We start from the raw sequence: 27,564 nt of genomic DNA on the forward strand, positions 1-27,564 counted from the left end.
CGAGAATTTTATAAAACGTAGTCTATATTATGTATCTAGTTAGAGTCTACCAAAGACAATCGAGTCTCTTGAGATTCCGCTATTCACATTGTGACAGATGACGGGAAAGGAGATTACTATGTTCTTTGTTAGATTTGCACCAAAATCTTCTCTTTAATGGTTTCATTATTACATCTGTGGTAAATATTTTATGGCCTATACTTTCAAGTTGATAGTATATAAACATATATATTAAAGAAAAAATATAAATATTTCAGCTTCGTTTTAGAAATATCATTGAAATATGAAAATCATATTCTAATAATTATTGGATGATTAAAAAATGCCAAAGTGAACGATATTTGAGCTAATTTAAAGATTTGATTTTATAATATTTTTATATAAATTTGCAATAAATAATACTATTTATATACTAATCCACAATTTAGCTTTACGACTTGAGTGCTTTACCAATTACACGTTTATGATATTTAAAATTTTTACTCACCATAACTATTTATACCTAATTAATAAAAATTAAGTAAGTGAGCATTTGAAGAAACTTTTAAGTGAAGAATTGATGAATGACGGGGACAGTTACAGCTTATAAACCATCATGGTTAAATTCTAAACAAATATTCGTGATTGCTTTGAATTGCGAATGACCTTGCTTCGTCCGCATTTATCATACGTTACTGGTACCGCACTAGCATAAATATATAGTGCAAATTGGATGAGCACTTATTTATTCATAAATAAAATAAAAATATTTCATAATATACATGTATATCTTCAATATCACGTATGTATACTTTGTTACGGGTATATGTAAACAATTTTTGCATACCATAAACATGCGTAGATTTTTTTTTGATGGCTGAAAATGGTATGGTAACCCCACCTGCGCTAACGGGATACGCTGGCGGAGCATCGGTAAAGGGTGATTGATGAGAATGAAAACAGCCCAGTTAGTCCATCATGATGAATCCATCAGGAATTAACCATAATAGTTTCCAAGGGGAACCGCGAGGAAGTCGACCTGGTTGGGTATATTGCTAGCAATGGGATTTTCAGTTTTCATTACTAATAATCCCTTTTCCCCCTACATGCGTAAAATTGTAAAACAGTATCATAACCGAATTATAGACATAAGTACATATTCAAGCTGTTTTATATTCGTATACAACTTGTACTTAGGTTAGTCCTAGACTCCCCGGTACTTCTCTGTGTCTTCGCTGTTGCATATTTGTATCATCATCATATACATACATGTATACATCATAGACGTAATGCTACTTATTCTTAAATTTACATATATACACTCCTTTTCATCTATCTTTTCTCACATATATGTACATACACATATACATATCTTATTCATATGTCATATATACACATGCACACACCCACACTCACACATACACGAGCACGCGCACACGCGCGCACACACGCGCACGCGCACACACACACACACACACACACACACACACACACACACACACACACACACACACACACACACACACACACACACACACACACACACACACACACACACACACACACACACACACACACACACACACACACACGCACGCACGCACGCACGCACGTACGCACGTACGCACGTACGCACGCACGCACGCACGTACACACACATATGCATAAATTTTTATCACAATTTCACTGAACCCATTTCATAAATTATTGTTTCTCTAAAATTATGGGCTCTATTGTAATTTTTGTTTTTGTATTTGTTACATCTTTGTTTTATATTGTTTCACAAAAATGTAAAACAACAAAATATGGAAGAGGGCACTAACTCCTGAAACACAGGTTTTTTTATACCTATCTCGGGAGTTAGGGACTTCAAACTATATTGTAACAAAGAGTGAAATAAAGATTATTTATTTATCATCTTTTCATTTGACATTCCCTTCAAATTACTAATTTATAAAATCCATCTTAATATGTACTTATATCATAAAATATATATAATACTTAGTAATAGGGTACTTATGCTTCTACAAGTATCCAATATAATATTTATTCCATAATTGAATTTTAGTTCAATTTGTTTGTACCTACTAGAAACAATAAGTTATCTTTTCCTATCCTCGTTGACTTAGACTCAATGTTAAGTGAAAACTGTAATAGAGTCTTATTGGTCTGACTCTTATAATTTGTGGTCTTTCAAGGTTAGAGCGAATGAATGTCTCAGTCTGCGCATATTATATTAGACCACATCATTAAGGTGAGATAATGAATAACTCGAATTAAGAAAAAAATACTGAATCGAAGATGTTAAAAAGTATGTTTATGGTTCAAAATATGTTTTAAACGTCTATAATACAAATAGTTTGGCAACGTTTGCATTATCTGTCAATATTTAAAAGTATTTCTGAATTATTTATGTAACAACTACCTACTCATACATTTTACTCTGAGAAAATATACTGAATTTTAAAAATTTAATCGTGTATTTACAAATACATTTGGCTTCGCAATAGATATTTTTGGAAAAACTAAGAAGAATTGTAACTTAATCGTCACAATATTATTTTGAGATTAACAAGGGAATCAATCCTATCGATGCAAATTACGAATATTGTTATAATCAGCTTAGAATTGCTAATGTATGAGTAAAATAAAGACAAATTAAGAATTCTCCCATTTTTGGAAATCGCTCGAAAAATGGAAACAAATTGAAGACATCTTTATTTTTGAAGTTTTTTGTCTTTAAATATTGAGAGAGAGTTTAATAGTCATGTATAAGATAAATTAAAAGACAATATAGTAAGAGATGAGCTCTTTGACACTCACTTCAATAGGCGTATTTTGATTAACTATTGTGAAATGGAGTCAATGAAAACTGGTTCTTATTATCGTTAATAATTAGATATAAGTTACAATTTTTATATTTATCCTACAATTAAAGTCACTATTAGTGTATCTCTCACAGATTTAAGGTCACTCAAGAGACATGGCAGCATTTTCTGAATTTGCCACCACGCCAAGGCTAATGAAGCCGTAGCTGTTAAAGAGGCAAACATTACCGTCCCTTGTTGTAGTAGGTGGGTAATAAATGTTAATAGCACCGAAGTTGACCGGCTCAGGGCTGTTTTATCAGCTACACGACTGAAACACTCGGCACATAAGAAACTATAGTGGTCATTAGATAAATATATACTTAATTTATATTGATTTTTATAACGTGAAAAAAAATTATTGATGATATTAAAATTAATATTTAACATTTCTTCTAGAATATATGATCATGATTTAAATACACCAAACATTTTGGTGCTGTTTGTTTGTTTGCAATTGCTCGTAGTATAAGCACAATATAATTATCGGTTTGGAGTTAAGTCCATCGAACATCAAGTCCGTATGTCCGGCGTTAACCAGTAGGCACATTAGTGACTCGTGACAGTTCATTTATCTTATTTGCTGGTCGGTTAATTAAGTCCTCCCCTCAGAGGTGTCGTAATTTCGCTGTTGATTTGTTTTTGGCAATTGTCAAACTTCACTTTTACGATGAATTTATGTCTAAAGTTGTTTTTTACTTCATAGTAGGAAATTTATACATGTATATGTAAAAATCTCACAAAAATAATAATGTAATATCTGCTTCATCATCACCATCTCAGCCATTATCTGTCCACTACTTAACATAGACTTCCCATATAAGGAACGGTCCTGAGCCACCTGCATTCTCTGACTCCCTGTAATGCATTTGAGGTTGTCACTCTTCCTAGTATAACCCCCCTAGGTTATGCTATATTGTGTTTACTCGTACGGGGTCGTCACTGAAGAACTATTCTTTCCTATTGCTACTTCAGCATGCTTAACCTTCAGGATATGTCGGTGACTGCGGATATCCTCATTTCGGATTCTGTCACACAAAGAAATCTCGAACATAGCCCTCTCCATATAGCACTGAGTAATTTGAAGCTTTTACATACGGATAACTGTGTAGGATCATGTTTCAGTTCCATAAGGCAACATGCACTAGTTAAAGACCTTCGTCTTCAAACTTAGAGGTATTTTGGATGATAAGATGTGGCGTAGTTATCTGCTATATGTAATATATCTGCTTACACTTGTGCATATCTATATTTAACATAGTCTTGGGTGTGTTAGATCGAATTACATTGAGGCTAAACATCTTTTCGCGTAAAAACAACTTTCAGTAAGCTAAGTAAAATTTTTCGGAATATTCGTATTGTATTTGATTATATGCGAATCACTTGATTAAGAACTTTTTAATAAAAATAAATAATAAGTAAGCTTTGTTATGTAAAGGTTATAATTGATAAAACCATGCGTGCATGCATCACGAAAAAACTACTGGACGGGTTTTGTAGGAAATTAGTGTGGCGGTAAATTAGTATTTGGATAACATATATTAATATAGTATTATGTAGTATTATTATATAATATATTTATCTACGACTTCGTTCGCGATTGACTAGAATAAAAAATAGTTTATATCCTATTTCATCTCAAATACTAAATTTAACCCCAAGAATGCCGCGAACGCTCAGGCTGTGAAATAAGCTCTCTTTCGAGGTTTTCTCTAGAGACTACAGTATGGGATTTTTCAAAAAGGATATATTAAGGTTTCTTTAGGGCCGGCGACGCGTACGTGACACTTCTAGAGCTTCAGGTGTCCATAGACTATAGGGACTGTTTACCATGAGACGAGCTGTATGCTTATTTACCATCAAAAAAAAAGCAACTCATTTTCATATTCATATATAATATCAACGGTGTTGCAAGTACAGCTTGTTATCATTTATATATAAATTACTTTCCCTATCCTCAAAAATGTCAACATGGTTCAAAGACATTACGCGGAGTGTTGATAGAATTAAATTTTGTATTAATCTCGAGGTTTCCTTACGAAGTATTAAAAGTTTTTAAGTAATCGCGATCCATGCCAAAACTTGGTAATAATATAGCATTGCTTATGTTGTACATTCTTCAAGAGCTTTCAAATTTTTAATTATTATGTTTATGTATAAAGCCACTTGATTCATTCGCAGAATATTGTGTTTTTGTTCTAATTTCTTTTTTTATATTCTTTTTCTGTTGACATTACGACTATTATTTCTATATTGAATCTTTACTTGTATCAATAAATACATTTAAATTGCTCTTTTTGTCGTATAATTATATACATACATTTTGTATCCGAATATTAATACACCTGTATTAATATTTGGATACAAAATACCGCATCAAACATTTAGTGATTAATGGGCATCTACCGTGGTAGTCAGTAATTACGGCAATAGGCACTACAGTTTCTTAGTTTACGTGCTCCTGCAACTTTATAATACTTTTAGTGGTGGCTCTATGAAATAAATATAAATTTGCACGATATTGTTCAAAATGTAGGATAATGACGCTGTAGTACTTTCGTTATTAAGAAGTTTAGTATTGTATATCTTTATATCAGCTTTTAACTGTTCACTGCTGAACATAAGCCTCCCCCTTCAGGTTACTTTACTGTTAGTACTATATATATTAGAGCTAAAATTAAGTAGCATGTTATCTCCGCTTCTGTGAAATAAATTTTTCTTTAATAAGACGACTCTTTTAATAAGAACGTCTGCATAACCTATCAAATTTTAAATAAGTTATTTTAGGATTAAATAAAGAGTTGTTCTATTGTAACTATATGGTTTAATTTTGTTAGTTTTATCTGAATATATAGTCATCTGATAAACGGTTGTCAGATTAGATTAGATGCTTGATTAATACATAAAGTATCATTTTTCTTATGTTAGGATATAACCTACTTGTCTACTAAATTTCATTCAAATCCGTTTATTTATTATTATTAGTTTTTGCGTGAAAGAGTAACAAATATCTATCTATTTATTTCTTATAAACTTTATATGTATAATATTAATTTTTAGCATTAATATGTATAATATTAATAGGATAATATACAAAAAAATCATACAAAAGTAATATGTAAAAGGGAATTTTAATAGCACCAGCTATCACATCTAGAATTCACACTATTTCAATACGTATAATTTTAGGCAACACTTATTTCTAATTATTGATATACTAGATCTAATATTTGCTTCATAGTACAGTTGAAATAAAAATAAAATGAATTAATGAATACGTTACAATTTCACCACTTAATTCATTAGGTTCCTATTCATATAATAACATTTTCAATAATCTTTTTGTACTTTGTTGATTTACATTAGGAATAAAATTGGATATTTGTGGTTAATATACTTTCCATAATTACAATAATTATATGTTTCAGAATATTGTCACGTTATGTTTCTGTTATTTTTTTCAATATTTATATGAACTAATTTCTCTGTATACATGTACTGTAATAGCATATGTTACAGAGAAATTATTTCACACACAGCAATTACTATATTGTTGAAAATAGATACAATTTAGTTTTATATTCCGGTAATACTTTTGCTTAAATTGATGTATGTTCAATAAACATGTCGAAGATTATTGGTGTAAACCAATTAAAGTGCTTACTTGTCATATGTACGTGGATAACTATTATTAGCCTAGGACATTTAAGTTCATATATATTGTTATTCTTAATAAAGAAAAATAAAAAATAAAAGTACTACTTTTAAGTAATTAACATAATTAGAAAAAAAATCCAAAACCATGTGTAATATGAGCAAAAATATACAACACCAGTCCTAAATACGAGTAACCAGGATAAAGGCAGGTAGATTTTTTTTATACAGCTTAGAATGTCAAACAAGCTGACGGCCCACCTGATGGAAAGTGGTAACCGTCGCCTATAGACATGAACAGTAATGATAAATTTAAGGCAATTGTCTGATTTTTTTTAAAGAATATGATATAAATATGACTGTTATAGTCAATGTAAACTTTACTAATAAGTTATTAAACAAATATTTCGTGACAATATATTGTACTTGATCAGTAAGCTATTTATAAACAAACTTATATAAAGAAACAGCATAAAAATGAATATTTATTTATTTATTTATTTAAGGAATACCAACAGCATATTGCATTATAACATATAGGTATAACAACATTAAATACAATACAATATTAATGCACATGCCTATTATAGGTATTCACAGCATTCACTTTAACATAATTATACAGTGTAAGAAATTTAAGTAAATAACAAAAATAAACATGTAATCTAAGTTGTGAGCAATATCAGAAAATAAGATTATGAGTGAATTAAATTAAAAAAAATATTAAAAAAAACATATATATTGTGACAATTAGAGTTAATAATATTATTAAGAATACAACTTAAATATATTTTTAAATATGCAGATTAAGTTTTGAATAAAAAAAAGCTGTGTTGTGACAGTTTAAAATATTTTAATTAACAGAGATTCGATGACTATAGTTTCATAAAGGTCAGCATATTTTTGTTTAATTCTCAAATTAGATAGTAAAAAATATATACTGCTTATTACTTGTCTTATATTTAAAGTCTAATTTACATTACGAAATTAATATTACAAAACCAGTTTCGTAACATTAGGTTTATTAACAGTTTTACGTCCTTATTAATTTATAATTATGTAATACATGCGTTAGTTTAAAACCGGCTAAATGTGGTTGCGTGTTTCAGGCGATATTCAAATATATATACATACATACATATCTGTCACGCCTGTCTCCCATTAGGGTAGGCAGAAACAATGGAACGCCAAATGCTTCGATTCAAACAAACCTCTTTCGCTTCTTCCACATTCATCAATCTTGTCATACACGCTCGTCGGTTACGGGTACTTTTAATTTGGCCCTTCTTCAGCACGTCGCCTATTTGGTCGACATACGTCCGTCTAGGGCGGCCCCTACCGACATCTCCATTCATTCTTGATCGATAAATCTCTTTCGTAATTCTTCTTTCATCCATCCTCTCCAAATATAATATATATATATATATATATATATATATATATATATATATATATATATATATATATATATATATATATATATATATATATATATATATATATATATATATATATCATACAAGCAATGTCATTGTATAAACGTGACAGGAAATTAGTCAAAAATCTTGTTTTGATACGCTAATGATTGCGATGATACCTGTGACGATACATCTGTAGATTTCTTTGTTTCATACTACAATTAAATCCAATTGTCTTAATTTTAATTACGTATACAAACAAATAAACACACACACTTTATTCGTGATGCTCAACATGACAATAGAGTAAAAAAAATTCGTAAATGCCTGTTATTTGGATCTATTAAAAGGTCAGAAGAAACAAAAAGGTATTTATCATTTATGGTAGCCTGTTAGTGACATGTGGAAAATAGTCGTCATGAATAATGGTGGTGGGTGACAGTTGTACCGGACAGTCGATCCGGTGTCACCTGCTCAAGGGATTTCTCGTTAAACTTTCCTGTCACTTTATTTCCTATTATGGCTTGTAAATTTAAATAGTTTTTGGTTATTGCAAAGAGGGATTATGAATTTCATATTTAGAATTTGATGGGAATAGGTACCGTAACTATAATATAATGGTTGTAATATTTTGCTTTATTCGAATAATATGCATTTATAGTGGACATTATATGGTAATTAGACATTAATTCAATGTCTATACAAATTATTTTTTATAATATCTACAAGCAAAACTTCTTGCTTCGGTAGATACATGAGTGCGACTGAGGTATCAGCTGACTTTATATAAAGACTCCCTGTGGTAACATTTTTATAAGATAGGTGTACTATTAGGATTATAGAGGTTTAGTTCTTTGGGGATTGTATGAGGCATGTATATATTACATTGATAGTGATAAATGTCTCACATTTACTTATTTTATGATAATTTTTTTAGTTTCCTAATGCATCTCTTGTAAATTTTTGTACATGAATATATCGTATTCTGATATATACATGATGCTGTTTATGTCTATTGGTGATGATTACCACTTTCATTAAGTGGGCCGTCAGCTTGTTTGCGATTCTCAGTATCAGAAAAAAAATATATAAAAGTGTAAAACTTTTCCTTTGACAGGTTTACAACGGGCTAAAAAAATATATACAATAAAAAAGTTAAACATTTTAGCGCGTTTGATCGATCAATATTAATTTTAAATAATTATAAAGAGCAAAGTTAGCATGCTCTTTTGTTGCGTGCATACTCAGAAATTAATGAATCGATTTGGATGAAAATTGTTAGAGTAACTTCAAACCTAGGGATGGACGTGGGATGTGACATCATAAAAAATTCAATATGGCCGGTGTTCGATGGCTCATTATTGTTTAATATAAAGTCCCTTTATTTCGATATTAAGTGAACAGTGGTGGCTAGATATATAACTATTTTAAAAAATAAAATATGTACATGTGACTACTACTATAATAGATAATAGCGATTTCGATAGTAATAAAACTCATCTATGAATAATGTTTCGTAGACTGCTTATTAAAATTACAATGCTGTATCTAGATCTAATTGTAGACATATTTTCTACAAGTGTATTTTGTTACACAACAAACAGTTCCTTTTTATATCGTTGACAAAACAGTGTGGAATGATCATTTTGAATATTTGACTTTTATCTTTACAATTATATATGTACTTAATAAAACCTTTAGATTAAAAATAGTACTTTTTATAACTTTGTGCTCACATTCGTATTTCAAACACAGTAAACTCTATTAATTACATAAATATTCATCGTAATCAGTTAAGAATTTGCGTTAAATTAAGATATATATGTGTAAATATATATTTAAAAATATGATATATATTTTCTATTTTTGAAAGTCGCTTAAAATTGTATCATTTTCTATTATCAAAAGTATTATATCGATATTTGTTATATAATTATATAAAACGATACTATTTAGTGTTATGTCTAGAAGAAGCTTTGAATATAAGATGTTTAGGAAGTACCACTTTTATGGTTATTTAATTACTGAATTGCGTTCCATTCTCTCTTAAATACTAATAAATGCCAGTGTAAAATGATGGATTGGGTACTCACTGTAACGCCACAAATGCTTTTACCTACCACAGAAATAATTTAATACTTTCACCGAAATTGAAATATACCTATGAAGTATACCTATCGATTGTTTTCGTCATAACAATGTAATGTATTAAGGGATGATAAAAGGCGGTATGATATTATAAACGTATGTGTGATAAACTAAATTATAAATTATCATTAAATAAGTATTATGTATAGATTTTATATTATTGGCAGATTTTCTTATAAACTCAATTTTCGTTTACTCGTTGAGGTTTTCTTTTATCCGAAAATGTCTTCTTTATCTATGATGTCCTATGTATATGTAATGTAGACATTTATTGTGTTTGTTTTTCAGTTCAACTACAAATAATATACTACTAGTTTTGTTCGCAATTTCGTTACGCATCAATTTTGGAAGCCGGTAATCATATATAAATGGCAAATCTTGATAAAAGGTACATCAGATTTCAATTACACTTTCAGAAATACAACGGTGAACCTTACATTCAATTTGGTACAGTAATTTTTGCGATATACCGAAACAAACATACAGAAAGACAGACAGACAGATAGACAAAAATCTAGAAAATTGTTCTTTGACTTCTATTGCTTTTATTAAAAAGAAAGTAAAAACCTATTTTTAGATTATTTTATATACGAAATCCTTGGCGAGTGGGGTTAACTAGAACCTTTTTACATATTTCTTGTTCGAATAATAATTAGTTTGGCGAAATAAGTTTTTTAATACCGAGTTGTGTAAAATATACAGATAAGCCAGAAATTGAAGCAAGTGTTTAGCCTCCTACCAGTACTCGAACCACAAAACTGTCAATGTCTTTTGTGGTGACTTACTAGTTAAATTTGTGAATTTAATTAGTCTAATAACTTGATGCTAACGTTCACAATAGATCCAGAGCGTGTTGTACGAACGATTTATTCAACAATTTATGGCGGCTCGAGAATCTGACTCGAACTGGATTTATTAAGGTAAGCTTTACAAGAATTTATTAGACCGTTATACTCTAAACATCAAGTGAAAGAAAGCTTGCCGAACAATAAATTTACTCGTTATTATCCTTCAGTTCTAGAATTACAGTAATTTAAAGAGTTAGAGAAATGACAAGCTCGTGCGGAATTTTATGTTTATTTTAAGAACTGAAGAACTTACGGAGAGGTTTCCAAGCGTGCCCGTCTCGGTTCCGTTGCCGGTTTCAGATGAAACGTGTGAGTAGTTCTTCACAACGTAGATCCCGACAACGACGACTCTAATGTTTCCTTTCATGAGTTCTAATGTTGTTGAAACAAATAGCGGACAGAGCGGTAGAATAATGGCCTGCACAGATGAGGGATGAGTTTACCACAGGTTTTTTAAATCTGATTTAGAGGTAATCCTTGAAATTGGGTCGTAATAAAACATCTAAAACTTCATTCTAAATTTGTATATATGTTACATACGATTTATGTAAAGGTAAATTTTGTCCGGGCACATAATCTTCCTTGTCTACGCGAGGCTATAACTGTGCACGTCGCTGGCAAAAATTGCATTGTGAAATTTGCTAAATAAGAGATAAGAATATTGTAGCTCCGCAACCCCGACAGGTGAGGGTAAAAACGCGTCAAGACTTACTAAAAAATGTAAACAAAACTCATAATATTGTCATCTTAAACTTCTGTACAAATGATGGACATTTTATCTACGGAAAAAATTTCTTTATGTGAGCTGTGTACTACTTGTAAATATGCGTGTACATGTGCATTTTTGAGATTGAAAAATACACTTTCTATGATTTTTTTTAAACAATACGTCAATTTTTTTTTTATTTCTTGTAAGTAACAATAAAATTATATTATGAGAATTTATTTATTGACGTTTCAATAAGTGTAAATAATTATAGATATTTTATAATGAATGAAAATAATCTCTATAAAAGCGTTTGTTTTGATTGACTATTAACACTCAGCGAAAGCTATTAAATCTAGAAAGCTAAAATTTAAAACACAGTTTTATTTTATAACGTAAGTGTCCATTTTGAAGGAATTTTGTAAAAGGGAAGGTAGTTTGCACGACATCGTGCGTGCAAGACCGTGAGCAACAACTAGTATGCCTATTACAAGTATTATTGTGCGATTAAAAAAAAAACAAAGGCAACGGTATTTATATTAAGATAGTAAATTACTTGATTTAAATTTAAATACTGAAATGAACTTTAAAGTAAAATAGGTATATTATAAATATCATCTTAGCACAGGTGGAAAACGTATAAATAACGGTCATAGTAGGGCAGTGTAAATAATTATTACTTTCGGGACAATTTGTTTCAAGACTTACTAGTTTATTAGAATAACTTTTAATTATCATGCGATCGCCGACGAAGGTAAAGTTGTTTAATTATAGGATACATGTATTTGGCATTTTTGCTTGTTAAAGTTTATTTTGTATGTACTCATAAAATCTTTGGTTTTATTTTTATACAACTTAGAATTACAAACAAGCTGACGGCCCACCTGATGGAAAGCGGTAACCGTCGCCTATAGGCATGAGCAGTACCATGGACATAACAGAGTATATTGTTTCGCCTATGATACCTCCCATGCGTTGCCATTCCTGAGGACTCAGGTGTTATTCCTCTGTACCCTGTAAATTCACGCCATATCTCACTCTTCAAACCGAAACACAGCCATGCAAACACAACTGCTTCACGGTTGAAACACGAATGGGACAGAGGTACTCGAGCAAACGACTTTTGTACAAAGTCTCCCTCTGGTCTCCTGACTGCCTATCAACACATAGCCATACTTAGTTTCATCATCATCACATCAACCGTTTACTGTCCACTGCTGAACTCATCAGGCCTAGGGTGTTTTGCCAGTAGTTGCCGCGCTTGTCAGGTAGGTTTTTTTAGGGGTTAAAATGGAATGGTGACCCCGCTTCGCTATTGGTATACGCTGGCGGGGCACCAGTAAGAAATGATAGCTGAGGATGAAAGCAGGTCCGTTTGCCCATCGTGACGAATACCACGAGAATTAACCACGTTGGTTTCCAGGGGGAACCGCGTGGAGGTCGACCTGAAAGGGTACATTTCTAGCAATGGAGCTGTTAGACCTCATTACTTACAATTCGTTTTCCACCTGACAGGCAGTTTGGTAACCATAGCTTGTTGTTGTTACGCTGTTATTGTTGCGTTATGTTTTAATAGGAACGCTGGTGTCCATCCCTAGTTTATTAAATGAAATTTGAAACATACGTTTATTTTATAACGTAACCGTAAAAGTAAAAAGAGTAGAGTATTCCTCGGATGCAGGTGCTCATGGGCGGCAGTAATTGTTTACTATCAGGAGAGCCCTTGTTTGAGAGAGATGCTTGTTTGCCCTTTGTGTTATAAAAAAAGTGTACGCATCCATTAATAAAAGGATTTTCTTTAGAAAATTTCAATTTAAACGACACTACACGTGCAATAGCTGGTTTATAAAGAAATATACAAGTAGATAACTGTAAATTTACATGTAAACATACATTTATGTAAGTATTAATAGTTGTGATTGTTGGCACTTGGCGTAACTTTGTATATACTCGTATATGTCGCAGCTAACTACTATTTACTATTACTAGCTAATTAATCATTCAAACTAGTTCTTTTAATAATCAGCCATTCAATAAAATAGCAAAGCACATGACTCAGATTGGTAATGTTTTACTACTTGTCTAGTCTAGTTCGTTGCGTTAGGGGTGTTCTTCTCTAGTCAAGTCTCAAGTCTGTCTGATTCTAGAATTAGGGCATACGGGTATGCGATCCCGGCCTCCTGAGTCGCTGTAGTGTCCCAGTCCTTTCCGTAACTGCAGTGGTCCTGCTTTTCCTTTCCCATATAAGTCCCTTATTCCTCTTATTTACCAATTTCCTTTATACTATTCCAACGTTCCCTTCTTTTTTTCTTCAATACTTTTTTCTATATCTTAGGTGGCGGAAACCACCAACAAATACATTTTCAAAGAGGGTTGACGTCAGGCAGGCGACCGCTTGTAAAACTAAGCCAAATCTTTATGTAATATGGATATAATAATTGGGATAAGGGTAGGAAGAAGAAGAATGGAAGAATGTAGTGGCAGAAATTATATTAATTTAGCTGTGACTGACTGGAGCAGTTTAAAAAAAAATTTTTAAACACAATAAATAACATCAAACTAGCTTTGTTTTGTTCTCTTTTCGAAATTATTTTTTGTTGTATATAATTAATGTAATTTGTGTTTTATTTTTCTTTTTAGGATTTCATCGAAAATCTTGAACATCGGAAAGAAAAAATTTATAAACAGCATTAAAAAACTCAGGAAGCCATGAATTCTGGGCAGTGCAGAATGGTCATGAATTATTATTGGTTTTTTTATTTTAAGTTGATTTTAAACTGTCAAGACAATTCAATCAATTTTTTTAATTCGCGTCTGCCTAAATAAAAAAGAACAGTTGAAGTAGCTTCTGAGCTAATGAAGATTTTTTAATAGTCGGGACGTTCTACATTTTATAATCGGACAATGGCCATGAATACACTACAAATGTGATAAAAGAATTAGTTGCAATGTGGCAAAAGTGCAAAATTGTTTATGGAAATCCGTTTCGTTCTCAAACTCAAGGTATCCTCGAGAAAATTAATCAAGACATCGAAAATATGTGGCGGATAAATAAAAATAAATAAAAAAAAACTGGTCTTTGGGCTGCTTTTTTACTCAATATTTAAAAGAAAACGCTTCATTCCATAGAAAAATTTGAAGACCTCTATATGGTATAGAATATGCTAGGTCACGGTGATAGCAAGAAAACGAAGACTCTTACAATTGGATTTTATTTTTGATTTTATTTTCGTTAATTACAGATAATAAATAGACGTGTGGTGTCGATCGCATCTAGGTGCAGACTGGGGCGTGGCGTCCGTTGCGCCGATTATAAGTTTAAAAATGACCGCACGCAGAGACAATGACATAGACAAACTATTTTATTAATAATTGAGTTTTAAGGTACAGAACGCGTCGCTTACAACCTCCATATAAAGCTTTATTTGGAAATGAATCTAAAGCAGGTACAAGTGGATCTGAAATTCCAACATTTATACTTTTAACTATAAAAACACAGGAACAATTGAAAATTTTTACCACCAGAACTAGCTGATATCATGAAGAGTGACTATGATAATAATTGGAAAACCATAATAGAGAATATTGTAAATTTAGAATCAAACTTCACTTGTGTATCCATAACGACACTACTGCAGCGCATAAGTGTGAGTTCTGCAATTGTGTTGTACATCGAATATGCGGAATGACTGCAGATGAAGGGGATTACGTTTCCAAAGTTATATGCATCGTATGTCAGATTGTATACGATACAAATGCAGAAAGAGATGAATAAAACAAAAGACTTGCCGTAAAGATAGTTATCTTTTCGGCTGCATGCTTTTATGCTTACTACCTGCTACTACTACTACTAGTACTACCGTTAAAATAAATGCCTAAGTTAGTAAGTGTATTTAAAGTGGATCGCGAACCTCTAGACATAAAAAATATTCACGGGATAATTATTAGGTAAGGTACTGGGATACTATGGCAAAGGAATTTCAGAAAGTCTAATTTCTTTGAGAGAGGCTGTGGCAAGTCACTCACCTTTCGATAGCCAGAGATTTCAAAAATGAAGCTGTAAATCAGTGTGGAAATATTAGATGTGCTTGTTTTAAAAACAAAGTTCTTTGAGGATCCAATTGCCATGAAATTTTGACTTGTATTAACAAATAATATTTTTATTACTCACACACGTTTTTTCTTACCAAGATTACCTCATGATTACCAAATAACAATAAGTTATATTTTAAAATTTTAATGTTAGATATTTAGTCTTTTTTGTTACTTGGTTACCTAAGCATTAGCCAACCAGTTCATTAGATGTTGTGTTAGACGTCACGCCTGAATGCCATTCAGGCCGCTAGTTGAACGACCGTTTAGTAAAAAGGCTAAGCTGTTAATTCAATAGCTAATTAAGCTAATTAGCTGTGACATATAATCCTTCAATTGATTATATGGAAAAACAAAAACTAGCATATAATTAACTTCAAAAATTATTAATTAAATGGTAAAACCAGTCATATATAAAATAATAAGTAATTTTAAAAACGTAGGTTCGAAATAAGCTTCTTATCTCAGATAGAGTTAACTTACTGTTAGCATATTTTAAAACTTTTTAACAAATCAAAATTATCGTATCGCGCAATAACTCCATAACACTGTACTAGCTGAGCATATAATATTATTTCGCATATCTGTATTCAAAAAGTTCTAGTATGTTTGTATAATTATGTCTAATGTATTTAGATTATTACTTAGCTAGACTAACATCTCTTCTAACTTGAACTCAAGCGACCTATAATAGAACTCATAAAGGCATACCGCTTGTTTATTCAGTAGGCAACTAAAGCAGTTATGGGAATTATCTCACGATGATGAACAATAATATGGTATACAATATTCATAAGCACTACAGCAAATAAAACAAGAGTGATTTATGATAATCGTTTTCCGTGGATCAAGGATAATTTACATTGATCCCACTGTCGGTAGTGTGCCATCAATATAGACTGGGGTGCAATTAGTTCCTCTGAGGTTGTACCCACACGGGATATTTATTTCTTAGCCCATGTTTACTGATTGCTGTTCAGATCAAATGAAACTACCCTCGACTATTTGTGGGATGGGGATTAATCGATTCAGTGGTACGGCTTGTGGACTTTTTCAAATTAAATTGCCTAACTGAATTTGGGAAAATTCCTAATGATAATATAAACATGAAAGTGTGGTTGTTTATTATGACTTGGCCTCAAGGTTTAACGAATCGTTCGAATTTTATAGAAATTCCTCAATTTCTCATAGAATTGGAGTTGAGACGAAATGATCAGTATATGAGAAAGACATTATTGATTCTACACATATTTATTTACCGGGATAAAAAATAGCCTTTTCATTCCGGTCAATCAACATATCCCGGGCACGAGGATAAAGTCGCAGCTAAAAAAAGGCATTAAAAAAACAAAATAAGACATTTATTTCTAATACCTTTTCATACAAATTTATACATTTCGCGCATCGATGAAAATATGTTACATTTATTAATATCTTACAACCGAAAAATCTTCTTTCCGCATTAGGTATTATATTCAATAGCACCATTATACAGAATTTATATACATTTAAAGTAGAAAATTGATATGACAAAGAACTCGATAAATTTTCGGTTGCAATATTTTATTTAATATTAAATTTTTTCTTACGACTTCGTTTACGTGAATGAGATATCTTAATTCATCGTTGTAATACGTAAAATGGAATGGCAAATAAGACAACCGGTTTCTTGATGGAAAGAGGTAACTGTAACCAATGTCTGTAGACATAAACGGAACCATGAACTAATGTTGCCCTTCATGTTATGTGATCATAATATAGTGTGGTGCCCATAGTAACCTATTAAAACTGTGTTTTTTTTTAATGGGTGATAATGGAATGGTAACCCCGCCTGCGCTATCGGTATACACTGGCGGGGCACCAGTGAGGGGTGATAGGTGACGATGAAAGCAGGTCAGTTAGCCCATCGTGACGTAACCACGATAGTTTCCAGGGGGAACCGCGTGGAGGTCGACCTGATAGGGTGTATTAGTAATGGGGAAATTTAATATTCCATTACTGTGTTGCCATTTTGCTATTACCTCGACTGTAATTGAACAAATAAAAAACTAATTGAACAAACTTACTATCACATCTATACTAATATACTCGTAATAAACTGAAAGAGTTTGTTTTATTGATGGTGCTTATATCTAGTCAGATTTGAAAATTTTCTTTTGCATTTTATAGTTTATATCTTGAGATAGGTTATATGCTATTTAACATACGGTATTTACATACAATTATAGGCGAAGCCACGGGATATAGCTAGTTTGTAACATTAGAAAAGATAAGGATTATTAAATTACACATCGACCCTATAAATACGTGGACGATAAGAGTTTGCGGTACCTTTGTCCACTGAAAATATTTAAATGATATCAAAGCGAACCGCACTGGGTTGTACTATTATTAGAATAAATTAGTTTATCAACTAAGTATTACATTACACTGCCGCACAAAATTTATTATTAACGTCATTAATTTCACACCGAAATTAACAAGACTTAAATTAATTTTCTAAAGGAAAGCTCGCGTTTTCAGAGAATTCATCTTGTTCGTTAATATGATAACCATATTCAATTATACATGGACAAACAGGAGAATGCGTGTCTTTCAAAGATTTCTTCGGATTTAAGTACGTATATTATTATCTGGTTGTAAATAAAGTTGTATATGATGTGTCATTTGAACTTCTGATCAGAATGGTGGGGGAAACAGTATATTTTTGCTTACCAGAAGGAGACTTTGTATTTGGTGTATTGATATTTCAAGTATTTCTGTCCTACTTTTGTTTCTGCCTGTAAGCAGCTGTGCTTACATGACTATTGTCGGGTATCAAATTCGACAACAGACTAGGAATTGGCAATAAAATTTCAGAGTAAAGAGGCATTATATAGTCCTTAGTCCTTATAAAAGGTAACGTGTGAGGATTACTATAGGCCCACAAAGTATTTTGTAATGTACATGGTGCAGTTAATTAAATCTGGTAAATTATTATTATTATTTGAATATACAATATAATCTTCCATTATTATATGATTGTTATATTATAAACAATAAATATAACTAATAAGATTTATATATAATAATGAAATATTTTATTTATGTTTCCTAAGTTGTTTGTGAGGAGATATAAGTATAAATTTTTATTCAAAATATTACATATGTGCCTTTGTACATATGTAGTATTTTTTATAAAAATTTAAAATTAAAATAAGATTTATTTATTAGACGTGTCGGCAGCTAAACGGATATCATAGAATCTCATCAATATCTGTCGAGAACGAAACTCTAAGCCAAAATTATTTTGTATTAATAATAAGACTTATAGATTCCATATACTAACAATCATCCTCGACTTCGTACAAATGATTCTATTGAATTTATCCATTTATACAAAGTTTAAATTGCAATTTATTTATTTAGATTACTCACACAAATCTTTTATAAAAAAATCCAAATGGCTATGTAAGCCGTAATAAAATTCGTTGCATTGTTTAGAAAACGTAAGTGGAATAACTTTTAAATAAAACTGTTTAAATGTTTAGAAATTAAAGGTAATTACTTGATATTTTGCATAGAAGATAAAGATAAAAATTTTAAGTGCAGTTGCAATACTCAAAGGAATAAGTAATCAATTTTAAAAAAGGATGTATGGTATAGTGTTCATTCAAATGGAAAATCTGATTGAAAAATGTTTGTTTATTTACCAATGTAATTGGCGAACTTTATACAGGTATTTCATTGTTCAGCTAATATGTTACTAAGTAAGTATACAATTATTACATATTGTTTTGATTAAACTCACAAACTTTCTGTTATATTATTAATAAAACTTTAATATCTTACTAACGTAATAAAACTAGCTTTTACACGCGATTTTGTCCGCGTGACCGGGATATGTTTATTGACCGAGATAAAAAGTAGTCTATATCCTTTGCCATTTCTTACAATACATGTATACCAAAATTTATGATGATAGACTAAGCCATCAAGGCGCTATAAGGTAATAATGAAACAAACTCACTACCTATCAAATTTATAATATTAATAAAGATTGTAACTAGCGGATGAATGGTCATAGGAGACATTTATGAAAAAAATATAGCAGAGGAGCAATAGACGCTGAAACAATAATTTTGAAACATTTTTTTCTGTCTGTTTGTTTATTCTGGTATTACGCGAAAACAGATTGGATGCATTTTTCACTGTTGTTTTTCTGAAGGTCTAATTTAAAATCTGGTGTAGGTCTTATTTTGATACACCATCTGGAAGTGGTTTAATTAATTGGTTTTCTTAATTTCGAAAACAAACGTGTGCAAGCGTGCAAAGTGGTAGTGGGCATAAAGCTAGTACACTAGATAGATACCAAGTGCGTAACCGCCCTTATTTTGTGCAATCTTTGGCACGTTTGCTTATGCTATGTGAATATTTGATATAAATGAGGTTCATTAGACTCGTATAATGTTACGTGATATGACTAGCGATACGCAGCAAAAACAGCACGATTACGTGCCGTGCAGACCTTTTCTGGGACGTCAGAACGTATTATTTCTGTGGAAGCAAGCCGTTGCGGTGTTGGTTAAAGTTGTGACGCCGCGTCAGCGCGCCGTAATTGAATCTTGTGGGTCGCTCTCTGACCGCCCCCCACGATTGCTTATGAAAACTGCTTGCTCTGACTTGTGAAATTGTGGCAATGAATAAGATTATCGAAAATTTTCCTACCTGGCCATTACTGCGCCTTAAATATTTGATTCCACGTACTTCATTTTACAAAAATTATTGTGTTGATTATTCAATTGATTATAAATATGGAATGTGTAAAATGTTTTCGTAATTTGAAAGTTGTTTTCTAAAAATGTCATATTACTTAGACATATAAGACAAATAAAATATAAGTGCTAAAAATAGCATTTTTCTAATTCGGACTTTGTGTAACATTGCCCTTTATCACAAATAAAATTGTTATTGAAATGAAACGATGAACAAATGATTGAAATTCACTGTCCAGATTTAATTTTTATATATGCTTGTGTAAACTTAAACTAATTGAATTTTAGATAAAGTTCGTTTTGATTGGTTGATTGTTTCTAATCAAAACTAATCTAATATTTGTAATTCACAGTTTACTCCCTTCTTGGCACCATATTAATTATGGGAAGAATGTCTTTGATATCTGTGCAGGAAATTTCAATTTTTTGCAAAGCAAAATTTATTTGTAGACTACAATTCAGCGTTCTGAATCCTAAATGTGTTTGGAACGTTTTATTAATTTTAAAATAAGAATGAGATTTCTAGTCAATATTAATTTTACCAATCACGATTGAAGTGATTTTTTGCGTAGTAAAATCGAATGTAGTATAAGTATGGCGTTGACATGATCCAGTGTCAAGAAATGAGCCACCACTTCCGAGAATTGCAGTTATTTTCGTTTTGTTCTGAAATATCTTGAATATTTCATTCGAAGATTTGATAAGTGCTGTATATATTTAGAAATGCCTTAAGCGATTAACTTATACAAAGGTACTTCCAAAATGCTTTTTTTTGTTCAAATCATTTAGTCGATAACCGCTTAAAATTTAATGTCGCCGCGGGCGAACGGATTCTTTTTCCGATTGTCCTGTAGTTAGTTACCGAAGTTGAGATTATATCGGAATACTCATTGATCAAGCCATGAAAACCAGAGTTCGATTTTCTCAAGTCGACCTTTTCAATAAAATTTAAATTATCACAGTTGCGATCAGCCCTCATTTCCTTTGAGGAAACGTCTTTGTTGATGATCTGTTTCTCGTTATTCCAAAGGTTTGATTGTTGTTGAAGGCTTAAAGAACTTTTTATAAAATGGTTTGTTGCAGGAAGATACTGTCTTTCATTTTTCGTTGTGTAATAATTTTTATTTGAAGTAAGCTAGATAACGAGGAAGAAATAAAAATGTATTTATGTTTTTATTGACGATCAATGAACGTAAATTGGTTAAAAATTTATAAATATAAATACGTAAAATTTTTTTTATTAAATAAATATAGTTTTTAATGCTTGAAAATTTATCTAAGTACTAACAAATTATCGTTGTCTGTTATATTTAAGTTTAGTGTTAGTATGGAAAATATAAGGAAGGAATATATATACCATTTAAATGAATCTTTTTAGGTTTTAAATATAATAATTATATTTCAAATTCATTATTTTGAAGTAACAAAACAATAGTTTGTTAAAGGATTCTTTAACACTTCAGTAGTGTGATAAAGATAAGATATTTTGTCAAGTCTATATTCACTTCTTATTTTGATGGTTAAATGATCAGATATTATTAGCTCAGAATCTCATCATAATAGCGTGTCATTAGCTTCTAGATTCTTTACCGTGCTATTGTTAAGACTCATTAGTGTATTGACATTTGCATTTGTTTCAGGCGGATAATCGAGTGACACATGTTTCCGTCATCGACGAAAGCGGCCTGGTGGCTGGCTACGTTTTTCAGTGTATTTGTTACAGGTTAGTAATATTTGAACACACGACGGTGACTTTTTCTTGTTGTACCAAAACAATAAAGTATTTTAACTGAGACATAACTCTCGGTATTAGTTATAGTAGTAATAATTAAAAAGTTTTATAAATAGAACTCGATCTAATTTGACTGACCGACATTTTATAGGTTTGCCAACTTTTCTAAAAGTTGATCAAAATATTCTACTAATCATGCTTCACTTAAGAACATCGACAAGCTAATACCCTTCTGTGGGGGAAAATTGAATATTAATTTATTAGAAATTTGTTGGAAGAGACTTACTGCTTGTTTTGAAGATATTTAACGTTTATACATATTTTATTTTTCCTTTGGTCTTAATTGTTTTATTCATTAATAAACATTTCTTATTTCTACTTAAAGGGATATTTTCATCTTTAGTTATATAATTATTTAATTGATTGTGTAATTATTTTTTGTACATTTCAAATTTAGAATTCCAACATGGATACCCACTCGTTTCGGTGAAACGAAAGAGTTTTGCTCATAGATAAATAGAGGATTTTGTATGGAGACCACCTGTCGTAGTTTATCAGTTAACTTGACACAATGCTTCAATCTAGGGACTAAAAAACATTGACATTAATCTATAACTCAATATCGATATATATTGGCTACCAATGCCCCCTAATTGTAATGACTACGAAATGCTTAGAAGTATGATTCTGCATTATATTTCCTAAATATATATTTCTTTATAAATATTATAAAGTTTTGGTAGGCTCTGAACCTAAGTTTAGACAGATTTTAAAATGGAAATAATTTGATTCGAACTTAAATTTTGATAAATATATCAAACGCTATAACGTCACTGAAGCTCGATACTAGAACAGTTTTGACATTTAAATATGAAATTCTTTTAAAAGTCAATTAAAAATAAAACGTAGAGTAATATTTTGCATTTATTAGTATTATAGGATTAATTGTATTTTATAAGTTTTGTATGGAAACAAGTTTAAGTACACTTTCATAGGATTAACAGGCATTTTGGAATTTGGAAAGCGATGACCGTTAGAGAAAGTAGCTGGCATGTGTATGCAATAAGTTCGGTTAATGCGGTCCTATATGTCAAGTTTCACACGTTATTAGCTGATATCTAGGAATAATATATGAGGTATTTGATTTTATCATAGTTTGTTTCACAATGAAAATATGATTAAACAGAACAAGCGTGTTTGGCATCAGTTCCTATTATGTTTTGTCAGTCCCTAGAACAAGGATTATAACAAAACCTAAATTTCTCTTAAAATATGTTTTTTTTATGCAACTTAGAGTGGCAGACAAGCTGACGGCCCACCTGATGGAAAGTGGTAACTGTCGGCTATAGACATGAGCAGTACCATGAAAATAACAGAAAATAAAATGATTGGCTTTTTTGGATACATCAAAATAAATAGGTGTTATATCCACAGTATAGAATGTTAAATTTAAACGTTAACAAAAAAACATCTCCATCAAAATTAGACCAAAAGTTAACCAAATTTCAGAGAACCACCTATATATCTATGGCTTTGCCATATTCCTATCAGCAGTGTTCCGCCTCTTTGCTGTAGTGACGAGACCACGGGTTCACTTTTGCATTCTGCCGCTACCTCGGCGGAGACAGTTGAACGGGCCCTATGAAAATCACAGATTTATATTATGCGTAGATCATGTCGCCCATTAAGCATTGACTCTTTTGAGAATTGAACCTCTTATATTAGAGAATGTAGCTATATACATGAGGTATAAACAGATAAGACGATAGTTTTTTAATGAAAGATAATGGAATGGTAATCTCGTCTGTTTACCGTTAGGGCACCAGTGACGGATGATAGGTGAGAATGAAAAGGCAGGCCAGTTAGTCTATTGTGATGAATTCATCTGCAATTCAGCACGATGGTTTCTAGAGAGGACCATGTGGAGGTCGACCTGTTTAGGCATATTGCTAGCAATGGGTCTGGTAGTTCTCACTACTAATGATCCCTTCAACATCCCGATAAGACAATAGTAGATATATACCTATTGTTTAGTTCAATAAAACTTTAATTGTAAACATAGAATAATTAACCCGACCATAAGACAGTCTACTAATGTTCAACAGTAGTACAAATCAAAAGTCAATTGATTGTTTTGATTTGTTACTAATTGTATTTAGAGAGTATTTCTGTGATAATCTCAACAAACTTGGTTACCTGTCTTTTCCTTAACATCTATTTTAACAGACTATATCGGGGTGAGTTATAAAAGACATCACTGTTGGTACTTTCGAATCGATTCTTATTAATGATTTATAAGCATGGTTTGTATCCCAATGATGGATAAAGCCTTTTCTTTGTGTTCATAAATTATGTTAATTATTATTGTGCTATGAATAGTGTTCTGTGGTGAAGCCAGTTTTGCAAATCATGTAATAAAATTATATTAAAACGTAAGTCTGGAACTATCAAATTGATAGTTTCAGATAAAAGATAGTTGTTTCAGATAGTGAGAATAATGTCTGTATATGTATTACACTATACATTTATATGTGTATTAAATATGAGATTATAGTTCCTAGATGTATTATGTATTATGTATAATTCATTGAATTGATTTCAAGTTTTTGATACATAGTGTATATAAAATTACTTTTCCATTTTGAAAATCGATAATGATTTATTAATTGATTTGTTGAAAATATGTCACATATACTGTATATACTAATCTTACGAATAATAATGTACACAGGTGAGATGCCAATACAAGCGGAAATGGAGCCAGAGTTCTTGCAAGCTTTAGAAAATCACACGGTTACACAAGGCCGCGACGTACATTTCACTTGCGTAGTTAATCACCTTTCAAATTACAGGGTACGTATTAATTATTCAGACATAATAAGATTCGTGTATTTTGAACGTTCACATAGTTATTTCACTGCAGAAATAGGTAAGGGAGTAGTACCTGTTTGCATATTTATTTCTGCCAGCTTAATTTTATGTATAAAAAAATTAAAAAATCTGTTAAATTTTGAATATTGCCTCCTTGTAATAAACAATGATCCTATCTAAATCCCACTACCTGTCATTATAAGTATTAGTTACACTTTTTGCGCCAATTAGCTACTGTTTTTTTTTCCTTTCTCCTCTAGGCAAAGGTTGTCTGGAAGAGATTGCCTTAGCGATAAGACTGCCTTTTGTACTTTATAAGTGTAATATATGTATATCTTTGTATTATTCTTTAAGTTTTGCAATAAAGTAAATGAATAAATAAATTATATCTATAGAAATGAATCATGAAATAAAACACCTTTATTATATAATTTACGTAGAATTTAAGATCTTTATTAACAAGAAATTCAGTTAAAAGAAATCTCTAAATGTTTTCATCTTTAAAATTGTCACCATCTTCATATGTAAATAGAACCAAATCAACTATTAATAAGTTCAGTAGTTACCTTAATAACTTATCCGTTTTAATTATATCCTATGTGAACATACATTTTTGAGTCCATCTTCCACACTTCGGGTTGAGCCGTCGCTCGTATCTTATTAGATACAAGAACGGATCGCTCTGTCATTTGTGTGATCAAGAACTACAAAAAAATCTCCTAATGTTGTAGAATTAAGCAATTATTACGAATTAATTTAATTTCGAATACCAAGCACATGAATTTATATATCACAGCTTGTATACAGTTATCAATAAATGTCAATATTTTTAATTTGAAATAAATTACCACTTAAAATATATAAATAAAGCATTCTAAGAAAACAATGCCCGTAGATAATTTAGTTTACTGTTCATTACATCTCAACTCTCTGTTTGTTTCTTTCAATTATTGCCATTCCAATATTATTAAAATATATACTAAGTAATTTGCTAAATTCTAAATGAAAGACATTTCTCTTATAATAAATCTGCTTTAAATGTATCTTCTGTAATTCATATTTATAAACATTAATAATTCTACCAAGGAAGTAAAACTTTTTGATTCAATTACCTGTCGTTGTTAGCTACGTGAATTACTTTACAAAAAGTAAAGGAAATATCGAGAAGGGAATTGTGAGAATGTGAGAGGAAGTTGATATTTAATTCAATTTGATGGTATTATTTGTGTTTATGTTATGGTATATCGTCGTCAATTCAGTGTCATATTTTATTATGTTTCGTATAACCAATTTTATTTTGAATTTATTTTTATGTCAGTACAATGCAAATTTGGCAAATTTGAACTTGACTTAGTATTGTTTTTTTTTAACCGTACAAAAATTTAAAGCATTTAATTTATTTAATGATACTTTACGATTTTTGGTATGATTATAGAAACTACGCTTGCGACTTCACCTGTGTAGTCGAATTTAAGTTAATACTTATATTCACATTATAGCGATAATTTTATACTAACATCATTTGGGTGAAACGCAAACATGACTACCCAATTGTATTACTACGACTAGACAAATTACTTAGTTTCTAAGATCATACTAAATTGATTTAACTACTTTAAATATGTTGCAATACAATATCTTTTTAATAAGGCTAATAGTTATTGGATAACAAAATTTTGTTGAATTTCTATCAGTTATTTTTCCGCGATGATATTTCAAGCAGACATAGGTACATTAAATTTAAAAAGTATCCCTTGTTACTGCTTCCGAAGAATAAACCTGATGTATAGACATTTTGATCATTGATATTTTTGTAGCCTATTTTTATTTTGATGCATACTATGAACAAAATAAAAAAAATATATGGACAGTATTTAAACCCACACATCTTAGCTTACATCTTTTTAAAACCCTCTATTCAATGTCATTTTTTTTTATTTCTACTTACTTACAGGGCGCAGCTTCTTTTATTTATTTCTATATATTGAGCGTTTTTCCTCTACTGCCACTTACCGATTATATTTTTCATATTATGATAAAATTATCCTATCTAGACTCTCAAATTGGAGCAAACAATACACATTTACAATTTTTTTTGAAATCGGTTAAACAGTTTCCAAGATTAACGTGAAAGGACATCGTGATACGGGATTTTTATATTTATATATATTAAGATTGTAACTAGTCGTGATAGTAAACGAATTTGAGTTATGATAACATTTAGTGCAACAACAAAGCAGTGGTTTGTGGTAGCATTCCCATCACGTACTCAGTTAAGTGGCAACACTTAGTGTGCAACATTAGCTGTTAACTTCTCTAATCATTTGTACTGATGTTATATCCTCTAGTAGACATATTTACTGCAACCTACAATCAAAACATATGAGTTTTTGTTAAGTATCAATTTGAAAAAAAGTTTAACTTATTTAGGAAAATAAACTTATAAATATCGCCTACAGAAAAAAAGGGTTTTATAAGCTTATTTATAACTAGGT

At 30.9% G+C, this 27,564-nt stretch overlaps 1 protein-coding gene across 2 annotated transcripts in view; it reads left to right on the forward strand.

Moving 5' to 3' along the window:
- Positions 1 to 27,564, forward strand: part of LOC113519010 (lachesin-like) — a 165,069-nt gene that overhangs the window by 96,745 nt on the left and 40,760 nt on the right. For both annotated transcript variants that reach the window (XM_052892669.1, XM_026904052.3), the window contains exons 2-3: positions 22,107 to 22,189; positions 24,930 to 25,051. In XM_052892669.1, the coding sequence (XP_052748629.1) occupies positions 22,126 to 22,189; positions 24,930 to 25,051 (186 nt within the window). In that variant the 5' untranslated portion in view covers positions 22,107 to 22,125. The remainder of the gene's footprint in view (positions 1 to 22,106; positions 22,190 to 24,929; positions 25,052 to 27,564) is intronic.

The sequence above is a fragment of the Galleria mellonella genome, unplaced genomic scaffold, assembly GCF_026898425.1.
Source record: "Galleria mellonella isolate WM207_F2 unplaced genomic scaffold, CSIRO_AGI_GalMel_v1 utg165, whole genome shotgun sequence".
NCBI lineage: Eukaryota > Metazoa > Arthropoda > Insecta > Lepidoptera > Pyralidae > Galleria > Galleria mellonella.